At 20.9% G+C, this 14483-nt stretch overlaps 1 protein-coding gene across 1 annotated transcript; it reads right to left on the minus strand.

The window, feature by feature from the left end:
* Window positions 1-1297: 1297 nt before the first annotated feature.
* On the minus strand, window positions 1298-12884 carry LOC122507921 (protein obstructor-E-like). Its single transcript, XM_043620931.1, has 5 exons — window positions 12736-12884; window positions 7700-7939; window positions 3049-3316; window positions 2417-2551; window positions 1298-1556 (listed from the first exon to the last, which is right to left on the minus strand). The coding sequence occupies exons 1-5, from the start codon at window positions 12788-12790 to the stop codon at window positions 1541-1543; spliced, it is 714 nt and encodes a 237-aa protein (XP_043476866.1). The 5' UTR covers window positions 12791-12884; the 3' UTR covers window positions 1298-1540.
* Window positions 12885-14483: the final 1599 nt, after the last annotated feature.

Here is a 14483-nt window from a genome sequence, read left to right on the forward strand (position 1 = left end):
ATGTTGATAAAAAATTATTCTCCCTTAAAATTAAAAATGAAAGAAAAGCCACTAAATTAATATAAGTTGTTATTTTTTTTTCTTGTTATAAAAGACTTTGAGAACACGGAACTTTTTCTTTAAGAGGAATGCGATAATTAATTATTGAAGATTATTACCTTCGTTTTAATAGGAATTAAGTTTATAAATATAAATAATTTTTAATAGAGTTTTTTTTCTCTATTGTACGTTTAGATTTTTCTCATATCAATTTTTTTAAATATTCGCTTTTCATTATCGCCAATCGAAATGTAAATATTTCCCCCTCTCTCTCCATCTGCTTTTGCAAAAAAAAAAAACTGTACGCAATTCATAGTCCTTTTAGAATCATTTTTTATGGAAATAAAGTGTAATGTTGTATATTTTTTTATACCTAAGCCTAAAATGAAGTTTTTTAATTTCTTTATTCCACCTCTGAAATATCTCACAATAGGAAAAAATATTTTTAATTTTTCCATCATTTTTCACGAAAGGAAAAAATATTTGCAATTTTTCCATCATTTTTCACGAAAGGAAATAAATATTTGCAATGTTCCATCATTTTTCACGAATGGAAAAAATATTTGCAATGTTCCATAATTTTTCACGAATGGAAAAAATATTTTCAATTTTTCCATCATTTTTTACGAAAGAAAAAAATATATTTTAAAATTAGTAAACGAAAAAAGAAAATCGATTCTTTCAATATTAAGAATTTCTTTTTAAAGAAAGAAAATTCTTTTTAATTAAGAAAAGATTTTTCTTTAAATTAGTAAAAGAAAAGAATCGTTTTTCCTTAATTTACAGTATTTTTTTTATTGAAAGAAAGTATTTTTTTAAACCTAAACAAAAAAGAAAATCGTTTCTTAATTAAAAAAGGATTTTCATTTTTAAAAAAAAAAGAAAAGAAAAAAAATGAAAATAAAAAGAAATTGTTTTTGTAAATTGAAAAAAAATTTATTTTAGTAAAAAGAAAAAAAATTGTTCCAGAAGTTTCAAAAATTAGTAAACAAAACCCTCACAGCACCGGGATATTCAGGATATCCCAGAGACGTCCTGGGGATATCGATTTGTTTTCGGAAGTTTGGATATCCCTGGATTATCCTCTGGATATCCATGGACGTCCCTAGGATATCCCAGAGATATCCAAACTTCCGAAAACAAATCGATATCCCCAGGACGTCTCTGGGATATCCTGAATATCCCGGTGCTGTGAGGGAAAAAATAATTCTTAATTTTTCTTTTTTTCAATTGAGAAAAAATAATAATTTCCTTCATATTAAAGGGAGAAAATTTATTATTGAAAAAAATATATTATATAAAAATATTTGCATTTTCATTTAAATAGTTTTTTTTATAAACATAAATAGAGACAAATTCGTTCTATATTATAAATTGTTCTATGTGACAGGAATTTATTTACAAGTTGAAAAAAGGAATTTCGAAAGACTGCTGTGGTTTTTCCTCAGAGTTTATGATTTTTGCTGTTGGAGCTCCGATTTAGTTTGTTTTCTCTTCATTTTTAAAGATTATTGGCACTGAAATTAAAAAAACAGAAAATTTTTTATTATTTTAAATATTTTATTATTATTTATTTATAGGTAATTCAATATTGAAAATAATACTATTCTATTATTAAAATAAAAATATTAAAAGAAAATTTTTCTTTTAATCGAGAGGAAAATTAGCTATTAATTAATTCATAGAAAATATTTTTCTTTTAATCGAGAGGAAAATTAGCTATTAATTAATTCATAGAAAATATTTTTCTTTTAATTCGAGAGGAAAATGAACTATTAAAATTATTTAATAGAAAATTTGTCTTTTAATCGATAGGAAAATTAACTATTAATTAATTAATAGAAAATATTTTTCTTTTAATTCGAGAGGAAAATTAAATATTAATTAATAGAAAATTTTTCTTTTAATCGAAAGGAAAATTAGTTATTAATTAATTTATAGAAAATATTTTTCTTTTGATTCGAGAGGGAAATTAACTATTAATTAATCAATAGAAAATTTTTCTTTTAATTCGAGAGGAAAATTAAATATTAATTAATAGAAAATTTTTCTTTTAATCGAAAGGAAAATTAGTTATTAATTAATTTATAGAAAATATTTTTCTTTTGATTAGAGAGGGAAATTAACTATTAATTAATCAATAGAAAATTTTTCTTTTAATTCGAGAGGAAAATTGACTAATTCTTACTCAATATTATTGATAATAATAATTTAAGGAATAAACATTAAAAATAATATAATAGAAAATAAAAAAAATTACTTTAAATAATTATTATTTTCTCGTATAGAAGAAGAAATAAAGTTATTTTTGCTCCTAATTAATAATTCATTAATATTGAGAAAATATTGATGAGGGAAGAAAATAAAAAGCACTGACCAGTGTGGAAGTTCGTCCGGTTCCAAACAACTTAGAGTCTCGGAATCAAAAAGTTTTCCATCGCCACAGGTGATAAGTCGTGGGTGGCCTTCGACGCATGTAATTAATCTTCCACAATCACCAGGAACTGGAAATCTAAGACCAGAAATATATGTAACGTTAAACTTGAAATAAAACATCTTATTAGAATTTATAATCTCAGATATTAAAAAATCTAGTGAAACGTGAGAATGAGAAATAAATTTTTAAATATAAAAATAAATAATTTTTTCTATAAAAACTTTATTATTATTTTTATTATTATTTTTTTAATATTATATTTTTTAATAAATAAATTTAATTTTCTTTAATTGAAAATAATAATAATTTATTATTATTTTTTAATAAATAAATTTAATTTTGTTTCAATTAAAATAATAATAATTTATTATTATTTTTCAATAAATAAATTTTGTTTCGTTTAATTTAGACACTGCAGTCACTATTTAATTTTTTAAAATTATTTTTTCAAGTTTAAGACTTGCAAAAAAAAAAAAAAATTGAAATGAAAAATGTAGAAAAACAATAGAGAAAATGAAACAAAATGGTTATTACAATTTAAAATCGAAAATTAATTAAAAAAAAGGAAAAACCTTGGGAATGGCCAGAATTTAGCAGCGGCAGTGTGAGCTGGTACTTTTTTCGGGCACTTAAATCCAATGACTTGCTCGGGATTACAGAATGGAATCATTTGATCGGGCCAAACGCATGTGTGTGATTTGTCATCGTAAACTAAACCTGCATCACAATGCTCCTGACGTGGTTCACCGTGCACGCATTTTATGTAGGTTTGACTGCAAGAATCACTGTCGGGATACATTCCAAATTGATATTCACATCCTGGAGAACTCAATGGTGTCACTGAGGAAATAATAACATAAATTATTTTTTCGAAAATTCAAACGGAATTATTAAAATTAATAATGAAAAAAGTAATATTAAAATTAAATTTAAAACTAATATTTAAATTAAATATTAGAATTAATACACCCAGAGAAAAATTTTATTTATAAATTTATTTAATTATTATTGTTTATAATAAAATAATGCTTTTTTCTATAACAAATTTCGTTTGACTGATCTAAATTATAATTATTCTCCTTTTTATTTATAAAAAATACTAGAAAATTGTTAATTGTTAAAAAATTTTTATTAAGAAGTAGGAAATATACCCATTTTATGCATAATTTTTATTTCTCAATAACAATATTGTTTACAAACTCATTTTTTTCATTTTTGAAAGAAAAACATTAGATATTCCCGTCACTTAATATTTTTGTAGAAAATTCTCAATTTTTAGAAGGAAATAATTTGCATCAATTCTATTTCTTAATTTCAATTGTTTTTAAAAAATTCAGTTTTTTAAAAATACAGGAAACAAATGTTTATATATTTTATTTGTCAATTAGAAAATTGAATTGAAAATGAAACTGAAAATTTTTGAATTTTTTGAAAAGAAAGGAAAAAATTTTATTGAAAAAAATTTTCTGTTAAATTTATTTACAAATATCTTTAATTGTAAAATTATTCAAAAACAATAATTTCTTTTTTAAATATTTAATTATTATTTTTCCATAGGAATTAAGATATTCAAATTCAAACCTTTTTCAAATTAATTAACTTTAAAAAAATATTGTTACTGTAAATTCTTAAAAATTACTTTTATATTCAATTATTATTATCTAGAATTTAAACTAAAATTAATTTGAAAATTAATTTTTATTAAGAAATTCTACGAGAATTCAATTATTTAAATACAAAAGTAAATTATTTATTGAATAATTGAATTTTTCTTAAATTTTAATTCTTATAAAAAATTTTATTAACAAATTTTTAAATAATTGAATTTTTTTGACGAATTTTAAAAAAATTTCAAAATAGTTACATTTTTCAAGGAATTTGATTAAAATTGTATTAAAAATAATTGAACATCTCCGATGAGTTTTATTATTTCTGAAAATAATTGAATTATTCAGAAGAAACTTATAAAAAATTTGTAAATATTTGAATTCCTGTGAAATTTTGATTATTTATGAAAATAATTTAATGTTTGCGACTTGCGTACAATTTTTTTAAAATTGTTTTTCAATAATTAAATTCTATTGGGTAATTTTATTAAAATGGTTAGATATTGAAAATCATTGAAATGAGGAAATTTTTTGAAAATAATTGAAATTTTGATAAGAATTTTATTAAAATTTTAGAAATTAATTGAATTTTGAAGAATTTTTTTTATTTATAAAGATAATAATTGGGATTTTGTCGAAATATTTTTGGTAAATTTTGAACATAATTGAATTTTGTGATAAGAATTTTATTACTTTTGAAAATAATTGAATTTCTGCAATCATTTTTGTAACTTTTTCAAAATTCAATTTTTTTTAGTGTTTTTAACTAAAATTCTTCTATAAATCCATTATTTTTAATAATTATTTAAATATATATTGACTATCCACAAATTTAACTAATTTTAGAAGATTTTGAATTATTAAAATTTTTCAAAAATCTTAGTTCATTGAAATTTCTAATTAAATTCATTTAACATTGAAATTTTGAATTTTGTAAAATTTCAAAATGAAATTGTTTGAAGTTCATTTATTTATGAAAATTGTAAACGCAATTTTTTTAAAATTGAATTAATTTTGATATATTTAAGTAAAATTATTCATTAAATAATTTAGTTATTTTATGTTAGGTGTTCAAGATTTAAGTTATTTATTAAGAAATTTTTGTCAGAATGCTAATATTATAATTAATTTTAGAACTTATATTAAAATTAATTTCAAAATTTGTTTTCAAAGTTTACATTCAGAAAAATGTCTGCCATGATATAAGGAAGAATTTATAATACAATTAGCGTTCTTTTTTTCTGCAACAAAAGGAAATAATTAAATTTAAAATCGAGAGAATGTTTTCTTTGTTTGGAATACAATAGTTGATTTACGATAGCATTAAATTGTGCAATAAATGAAGGAAGCAGATTATGGAGTATGGAGAAAGTCTTTCTGAAAAATTAAGTCATATTATAGTTGAATTTCAGCTCTTAAAATTAGATTACAATGGTAATTGATGCATTCATTGACAATTGCTTTGATGTAATGCAGTGTTTTATTCAAATTTTAAACTCTATACTTACTTATCTCTTTTTTTTCTGTGCGTACAGGAAAGATATTTTCGCTCCGCAATTATTTAATTTAATTTTTTTATATGTTAATTATTTCTTTATTTTATTTATTTCCATTATAAAAATTATTTTATTTATTTTCATTATTAAATTTATTTTATTTATTTTCATTATTAAATTTATTTTATTTATTTTCATTGTTAAATTTATTTTATTTATTTTCATTATTAAATTTATTTTATTTATTTTCATTATTAAATTTATTTTATTTATTTTCATTATTAAATTTTTTTATTTATTTCATTTATTATATTTATTTTATTTATTTTTACATATTCTCATCAAAAATGAGGTCTTGTTTTTTTAGAGAATTACGATTTGAGAAAAAAATGTTTCCGCTTGGTAATTATTTATTACCATTATTATAATTTTGTGTTGAAAAAAATTTACTTTTTATGAAAATAATAGGTTCCTATAATACTTTTTCAATTTGAATTTTGTTCCACAGAATTTTTTATCAAATTAAAAAAGAAATGTTTTTGATATTGAAAAATTCTTCTGCCTTATTGTCATATTGCACATTCAGTAGTAAAAGTAAATATCAGTCAGACAGTGATATAGAAGAAGATACGTTGTACAATAATTAAAATTATGCACAGAAAATATTCTACAAACATTTTTTTTTAAAAATAAATTCTTTTCAAGATTATAAAATATTTTCATTAAATATTTGTTCATAATTTCGGTAAATTCTACTCTTAAATTAAAAATGGATTGTTAATTAACAAAAATTTGAATATTAATTAGCAGTTTATAAAAATTTAGTCAATTTAATTTTAGAAGTATATTAACTTTGAAATTAATTGTAAGTAGGTCATTAATTACTAGCGGGAAATTAATTAGAAGTAGGTCATTAATTACTAGCGGGTAATTAATTATAAGTAGGTAATTAATTACTAGGTGTTAATTAATAATAAGTAGGTAATTAATTACTAGCGGGAAATTAATTGTAAGTAGGTAATTAATTACTAGCGGGAAATTAATTGTAAGTAGGTAATTAATTACTAGCGGGAAATTAATTAGAAGTAGGTCATTAATTACTAGCGGGTAATTAATTATAAGTAGGTAATTAATTACTAGGTGTTAATTAATAATAAGTAGGTAATTAATTACTAGCGGGAAATTAATTGTAAGTAGGTAATTAATTACTAGCGGGAAATTAATTAGAAGTAGGTCATTAATTACTAGCGGGTAATTAATTATAAGTAGGTAATTAATTACTAGGTGTTAATTAATAATAAGTAGGTAATTAATTACTAGCGGGAAATTAATTGTAAGTAGGTCATTAATTACTAGCGGGTAATTAATAATAAGTAGGTAATTAATTACTAGCGGGAAATTAATTAGAAGTAGGTCATTAATTACTAGCGGGAAATTAATTAGAAGTAGGTCATTAATTACTAGCGGGTAATTAATTATAAGTAGGTAATTAATTACTAGGTGTTAATTAATAATAAGTAGGTAATTAATTACTAGCGGGAAATTAATTGTAAGTAGGTAATTAATTACTAGCGGGTAATTAATTATAAGTAGGTAATTAATTACTAGCGGGAAATTAATTAGAAGTAGGTCATTAATTACTAGCGGGTAATTAATTATAAGTAGATAATTAATTACTAGGTGATAATTAATAATAAGTAGATAATTAATTACTAGCGGGAAATTAATTGTAAGTAGGTCATTAATTACTAGCGGGTAATTAATTATAAGTAGATAATTAATTACTAGGTGATAATTAATAATAAGTAGATAATTAATTACTAGGTGGTAATTAATAATAAGTAGATAATTAATTACTAGGTGGTAATTAATAATAAGTAGATAATTAATTACTAGGGGGTAATTAATTACTGGTGGGTAATTAATTACTAGGGGGTAATTAATTACTGGTGGGTAATTAATTACTAGGGGGTAATTAATTTCTAGTAAGTTGTAATAATTACCTAGTAGTTAATTAGCAACAGTTGTTAACAAGCAATTATTTTTCCTGCATAATTTCAAGGAAGGAGTATTTTTTAAGGGGAAGGGGGGTGGGGGGTGATTTTTGAGAAAATACCTACAATCGAATTTGCGATGACCACAATCAACTCCCCAGTGATAATTGCAGTGTTGGTGAACGTTGCCATGACCGTCGAATAGAAGACCATTTTCACAATGCTCCAGGGTCAAACTGCCATTTGTGCACAAGAAAAAGGCGTTACAACTGTCCGGATGTGGATACGCTTGTTCGCCATATAAATCCGGACATTGCGGTGCTCCCAAAAGCACTGGTCCATGTGGTGAAATTGATAAACTCGTACCTGTTAATATTATAAATCAGATTCTTTTCTTTAAATGTATATTTCATTAAATTCACTTACCTACTTACAGTTAAGTAGTTATTCTAAAAAAATTCTATTTCAATTCCTCAAAAAAAATTGATTATTTAAAAAAGATGTTTTTTTTGTAAAATTCTTTAGAAGAATTAAATTATTAACAAAAAATATTAGAATTTTTCACAGCAATTCAATTATTATTTTCAAATATTTTAATAAAATTTTTCGCAATAATTCAATTATTTTTAATACAATTTTACAGGAATTGCAGAAAACAATTACAATTTACAATTCTTTGGAAGAATTCAATTATTTTAAATACAATTTTAATTAAATTCTTTCGAAATAATTCAATTTTTCTTTTAGATTTTAATAAAATTCTGCACAAGAATTCAATTGTGTCGATAAATAACAAAATTATTCCTGAAAATTCAATTATTTTGAGGAATTTTAATTCAAGAAGAATTCAATTATTTTTTAAAGTAGGTAATAAATTTCTTCTTGAAAATTCAATTATTTTTAAAAAATTCTTATAAAATCGTTCGCAAAAATTAAAATATTTTTATAAATAATAAAATGCTTTTTAGGAATTTCAATTATTTTCAAAAAAAAAAAATTTAATAAAATAACACATAGATATTTAATTATTGTCAAAAATTTTAATAGAATATTTTAATAAATTGTAAAATTTAATTATTTTTAAAAACTTTTCGCAATTTAATGATTTTTAATATTTGTTTTAATTCTTTGGAAGAATTCAATTATTTACAAAAATATTAGAAAGAAATCAATTATTTTGAATATAATTTTAATTAAATTCTTTGAAAAAATTCAATTATTATTATTGTAATCAAATTTTTTTTCAAAATTCAATTATTTTCATAAATAGTAAAATTCTTCTTAGGAATTAAATTATTTTTGAAAATTTTAATAAAATTTTTTGCGACTATTCAATTATTTTCATAAATATTCAAATTCATCGCAGGATTTCAATTATTTTTCATAAAATTTTACAGGAATTGCACAAAAAATGTAATTATTCTTAAAAATTTAATTTCAATTCCTCGAAAAAATCGAAAATTAAAAAATATGTTTTTTTTAAATTCTTTCGAAGAATTCAATTATTTACAAAAATATTAAAATTTTTCACAGAAATTCAATTATTTTAAATATAATCTTAATTAAATTTTTTTGAAATAATTCAATTATTCTTTTAGATTTTAATAAAATTCTTCACAAGAATTTAATTATTTACAAAAATAATTCTTCCAAAGAATTCAATTATGTGATTATGTCGATAAATAATAACAAAATTATTTCCAAAAATTCAATTATTTTGAAGCATTTTAATAAAATTCTTTTTCAAAAATTCAATGATTTTCATAAATAACAATATTTATCACAAGAATTCAATTTTTTTTTATAAATAACAATATTCATTAAAAGAATTCAATTATTTTTATAAGTAATAAATATTTTTTTAGAAATTCAATTATTTTAAAAATTCTAATAAAATCGTTCGCAAAAATTCAATTATTTTCATAAATAATAAAATACTTTTTAGGAATTCAATTATTTAAAAAATAAATTAAAATAACACACAAACATTTAATTATTGTCAAAAATTTTAATAGAATTCTTTGTAAAATTTCAATTATTTTTAAAAACTTTTCGCAATTCATTGATTTTTAATATCTACTATTGTCATAAAATTTACAAACAGAATTCAATTATTTAAAAAATTGTTTATAACAATCTTTGCTAGAATTCAATTCTTTTTATGAATAATAAAAATTTCTCAGGAATTCAATTATTTAAATTAAAATTTGCATAAAATTAGTCGAAAGAAATTAATTATTGAAAAATTTTAATAAAATTCTTCGTATGAATTAAATTATTTTTATAAACATTTAAATTCTTTCATGCTCTCTAAATTTGAATTCGTAAAAATGTTTACTAATTTGAATTAGTGACTGACTTTTTGCTTTTGAATTAGTAAATGTTACTAATTAATAGTAATTTCTACTAATTTATTAGTAAAATTTACTAATTCCAAAGCAAAAAATCAGTCACTAATTCAAATTAGAAATCATTTTTACTAACTAGAATTTAGAAAATGAATAATAAAATTCGTGGCAGGAATTAAATTTATTATTAGGATAAGAAAGGAGTAAATATTCTTTTATGAAAATTAGGAAAAAGTCGAGAAAATAAAATTTGGAATGGAATCTTTGTCAGTTTTGTGAAGTGTCTAAAACGAGTTTTTTTGGTCGTCAAATTTAATTTTTCGTTAGCTACTTTTTTATTATTTTTTTTTAGCATGAAAGCTACTTTTTGCTACTTTTTTAAAATTTATTATCGAGTGCGAAGTCTGTATTATCATTATTATTATTATTACTGTTATTAATGATTAAAAAATGTATTATTACCAATATTTAATTATTATTAAAATTTTAATTTAAAAATAAGATTTGAATGTTCTCTTTTTATTCACGTCAAGGGAAGACAGATTAAAAAGTAACTCATTTCACAACAGATCGAAATCCATCTCAATACATATATATTATATATGCCTCTAATTTTTGAAATAATTCTAAACTTTCATTCTATAATAATATTTCGAAACAAAAACCGTTACCTCAAAAGAATAAAATAATAAAACTCAAAATAATAAATAATATGCCAAAGAATAAAAGAATTAAATTACCTACATGAATAAATATTTTTGTTTTAATTAATAAATCAATTTTCGTTTGTAATTTTAAAATTAAAAAAAAAATTGTATTTAATTTTCGAAGGACAATTTATAAAATTATAAATATAATGTAACCATATGGAAACATGATTTTTTTTAAAGTCGGCGACACACAGTGAAAGCGACTCCTGCGACTTGAGAATTCCTACTTATTTCGTAACACGGTGTGCGAGTCTATATAGATTGTTGTGTTGTGTATAATATATAAAATGAAAGAATTGTCGACTATACACTTATATTATATGGTTATATGTGCATTCAGTTAACCCCCCCGATTTGAGAATGACACCCCAACCATCCAGGAAGAAATTCTCCTGCATATACGTGTGGGATGCATCTGAATGCGCTCTCGCAGTAGTTGTCGACATTTCGTGTCAACAACATGTGTCTAATTTTTTTTTTCAATTATATATTTTAAAATTTACAATTATTACAATTATTTTTCGCATACTCGAAAGAAAAATACCTTTTAATATTTTAATTCCAAATTATTATACTTTATAATTATATTTTAAAGAAACAAACATTCATTTTTTTCATATCTATAAATAAGGTGAGATTTTTTCATAGAGAAAAAAAAATTTATTTAACTGTGCTTTAAAAATAAAACCGTTAAAATGTTCGACAAAACGACTTTCCTTTTCAACATTCTATTTAGTCCTTCGTTCAGTGCTCTTTATTAAAAACATTTTATATTGTTGAGATTTATTTATAATTATAGTAAAAATAATAATAATAATTATGGTAAATATAATAATAATAATTATAGTAAAAATAATAATAATAACAACAATAATAATAATTAGTTAATAATAATTTATTAATATTTATTTATAACATTTCAAACTTGAATTCATTACTCGGTGGTAATTATAATAATTATTATTTATTACTATATTTATAATAATTATTTATGTATATTTATTTATAATATTTGATATTTGATATCATAGTTGAATTTATCACTCGGCGGTAATTATAATAATTATTATCCATTACTACATTCATAATAATTATTTATTATTATAATTATAATTGTTATTTATTATTAAAATTCGAGTTATTATTTATAATTAAAATTATTTATTTATTTGTATATATAATTATATATTATAATTATAATTATATATTTCTATATTCATATAATTATAATAATAATAATTATTATTATTATTATTATTATTATTATTATTATTATTTTGCAACTGTCGCTAATTAAAAATTTAATTTTCTTTTATTTGAAAAACCGTTTATTTTTCAGAAGAATTTCCCTTTTAAATAAAAATAAACTAAGAAAAATTTCCCTTTTAAATAAAAAATAAACTAAGAAAAATTTCCCTTTTAAATTAGTTTTTTCTAAGGATATCAAATTGAGACAAAAAACGTAGCAAAATTGTTGCGAAGCAACATTTTAAAACGTTTTTGGTCACAATTTGATGTCCTTATAGAAAAACTGTTCGCTGCACTTTCGTATTTTTGAGAAAAAAAAATTCTTTCCGTTTGAAAAAAAAAAATGTCATGAAATGTAAATTTTTTAATTTACTATAATTCGTTTTTTATTGAAAAATAAAATTCCCTTTTTTTGTATAAAATACTTTTTTTTTGTATGAAATACTTTTTTTGTATGAAAAATACTCTTTTGGACGAAAAATACTCTTTTGAACGAAAAATACTCTTTTGAACGAAAAATACTCTTTTGACCGAAAAATACTCTTTTGGACGAAAAATACTCTTTTGACCGAAAAAAACTCTTTTTGGAAGAAAAATACTCTTTTGACCGGAAAAAAACTCTTTTTGGAAGAAAAATGAAAAAAAATTTGTTTGATTGGAAAATAGAAGAAAATCTTTTTTTTGTATGAAAAAGAAAAAAATCTTTTTTTGTATGGAAAAGAAGAAAACTTATTTTTTTTTTTTGTATGGAAAATTTTTTTTTGTATGAAAAAAATTTTTTTTTTGTATGAATGCGCATGACTTAGTTTTGTGTTAGGAAGGAGAACAGGAAGTGTGTGTGTGTAAAGCTACTTACAAGTGGAAAATATGGCCGACAGGACCAATAGGGTCACACTACTTAAAGAGTTCATGGTTCGGTCTACGCTGTACGGACTGTAACTACTGAAGTTGAACTGAAGTAACAACGCAAAGGCCCCACCCTGGCACCTCCACTTTTACAGTATTTACATTCTCGTCAGACTTCGGCTATATGTCCGAAGTCACTCGAGCAATGTCATCATGTAAATCAAAATTCTTATCTCTCTAAACGTTCATATATTTTTTAGACAAATTATATAAATTTCCCTTTCATTTCGGATGTGAACGACTTTTTTTTCTCACTTTCATCAATTTTCTTCTTTTCTCTAAGTATTTCTTCATGAAAATTTACATTTTTTCCTCCTATTTACTTATTTACGCATTATATTTACCTATTTCGTCTCATTTACTTCTTTCCTCTTATTTACTTATTTCCTCTTCTTATTTAATTAATTGTATTTAATTGTATTTAAATAGACTTATTTTAAAAACCGTAAAAGTTATTTTCATTATCACTTGTTATGGGAAAATGACTCTTACGATTTTCTCAGTTGAGCCATTTTCAAAATTCATGATTCGATTAATTAGTAGTAAAATTAGTAGGTAATAAATGCAATTAATTAGTAATAAAACTAAGATTAAAATTAAATTAAATTAAAATTACAATCGATAATAAAATTATTAGTAAATATAATTAATTAGTAGTTAAATTAGTAGTAAAAATAATTAATTAGTAGTTAAATTAGTAGTAAAAATAATAACAAGTATAATTAATTAATAGTAAATTCAAAAGAGTAGTAGCAAAATTAGTATTAAATACTAAATAGTAGCTAAATTAGTAGTTAAATTAGTAGTAAAAATAATAAAAAGAAAAATTAATTAGAAGTAAATTCAAAAAAGTAGTATCAATACTAATTAGTAGTCAAGTTAGTAGTAAAAATAATAAAAAAGTATCATTAATTAGCAGTAAATTCAAAGACGTAGTAGCAATACTAATTAGTAGTTAAATTAGTAGTAAATATAATTAATTAGTAGTTAAATTATTAGTAAAATTAATAACAAGTAAAATTAATTAGTTGTAAATTCAAATTAGTAGCAAAATCAGTATTAAATACTAATTAGTAGTCAATATAATTAATTAGTAGTAAAATTAATAACAAGTATAATTAATTAGTAGTCAATTTAAATAAGTAGTAGCAAAATTAGTATTAAATACTAATTAGTAGTTTAACTAGTAGTAAACGTAATTAACTAGTAGTTAAATTAGTAGTAAAATTAATAACAAGTATAATTAATCAGTAGTAAATTCAAATAAGTAGTAGCAAAATTAGTATTAAATACTAAATACTAAATTAAATATTAATTAGTAATAAAATTATTAGTTCACATAAGTCATTAGTAGTAAAAGTAGTGACAAGTATAATTAATCATTAATAAAATTAGTAGTAAATATTGTTAATTAGTGATAAAATTTAGAGTAAATACAATTAATTAATAATACAATTAGTAGTAAATAAGTAAATAAGATAAAGTAAATAAATAAATTAGTAGTAACATTCGTAGTGAACAAAATCAATTCATCATAAAATTAGTAGTAAAAAGATTAGTAGAAATTAATTAGTAATTAGTAGAGAAATTAGTATTAAATAGAAATACAGTTTATTAGTAAAAAAAATTATTACCATTTACAATTAATTAATAATGAAATTAGTAATAAATACAATTAATTAGTAGTAAATATTATGA

This window comes from Leptopilina heterotoma, unplaced genomic scaffold (assembly GCF_015476425.1).
Source record: "Leptopilina heterotoma isolate Lh14 unplaced genomic scaffold, ASM1547642v1 Lhet_52, whole genome shotgun sequence".
Classification (NCBI taxonomy): domain Eukaryota; kingdom Metazoa; phylum Arthropoda; class Insecta; order Hymenoptera; family Figitidae; genus Leptopilina; species Leptopilina heterotoma.

Excerpts from the sequence above, each read along its gene's own strand:
- LOC122507921 (XM_043620931.1), bottom strand. The coding sequence starts at position 12,790 with ATGAACTCTTTAAGTAGTGTGACCCTATTGGTCCTGTCGGCCATATTT. Across the intron at positions 3,317-7,699 it reads TGGTCATCGCAAATTCGATT|TGACACCATTGAGTTCTCCA; the intron begins GTAGGTATTTTC and ends TTATTTCCTCAG. Across the intron at positions 2,552-3,048 it reads AAATTCTGGCCATTCCCAAG|ATTTCCAGTTCCTGGTGATT; the intron begins GTTTTTCCTTTT and ends TTCTGGTCTTAG.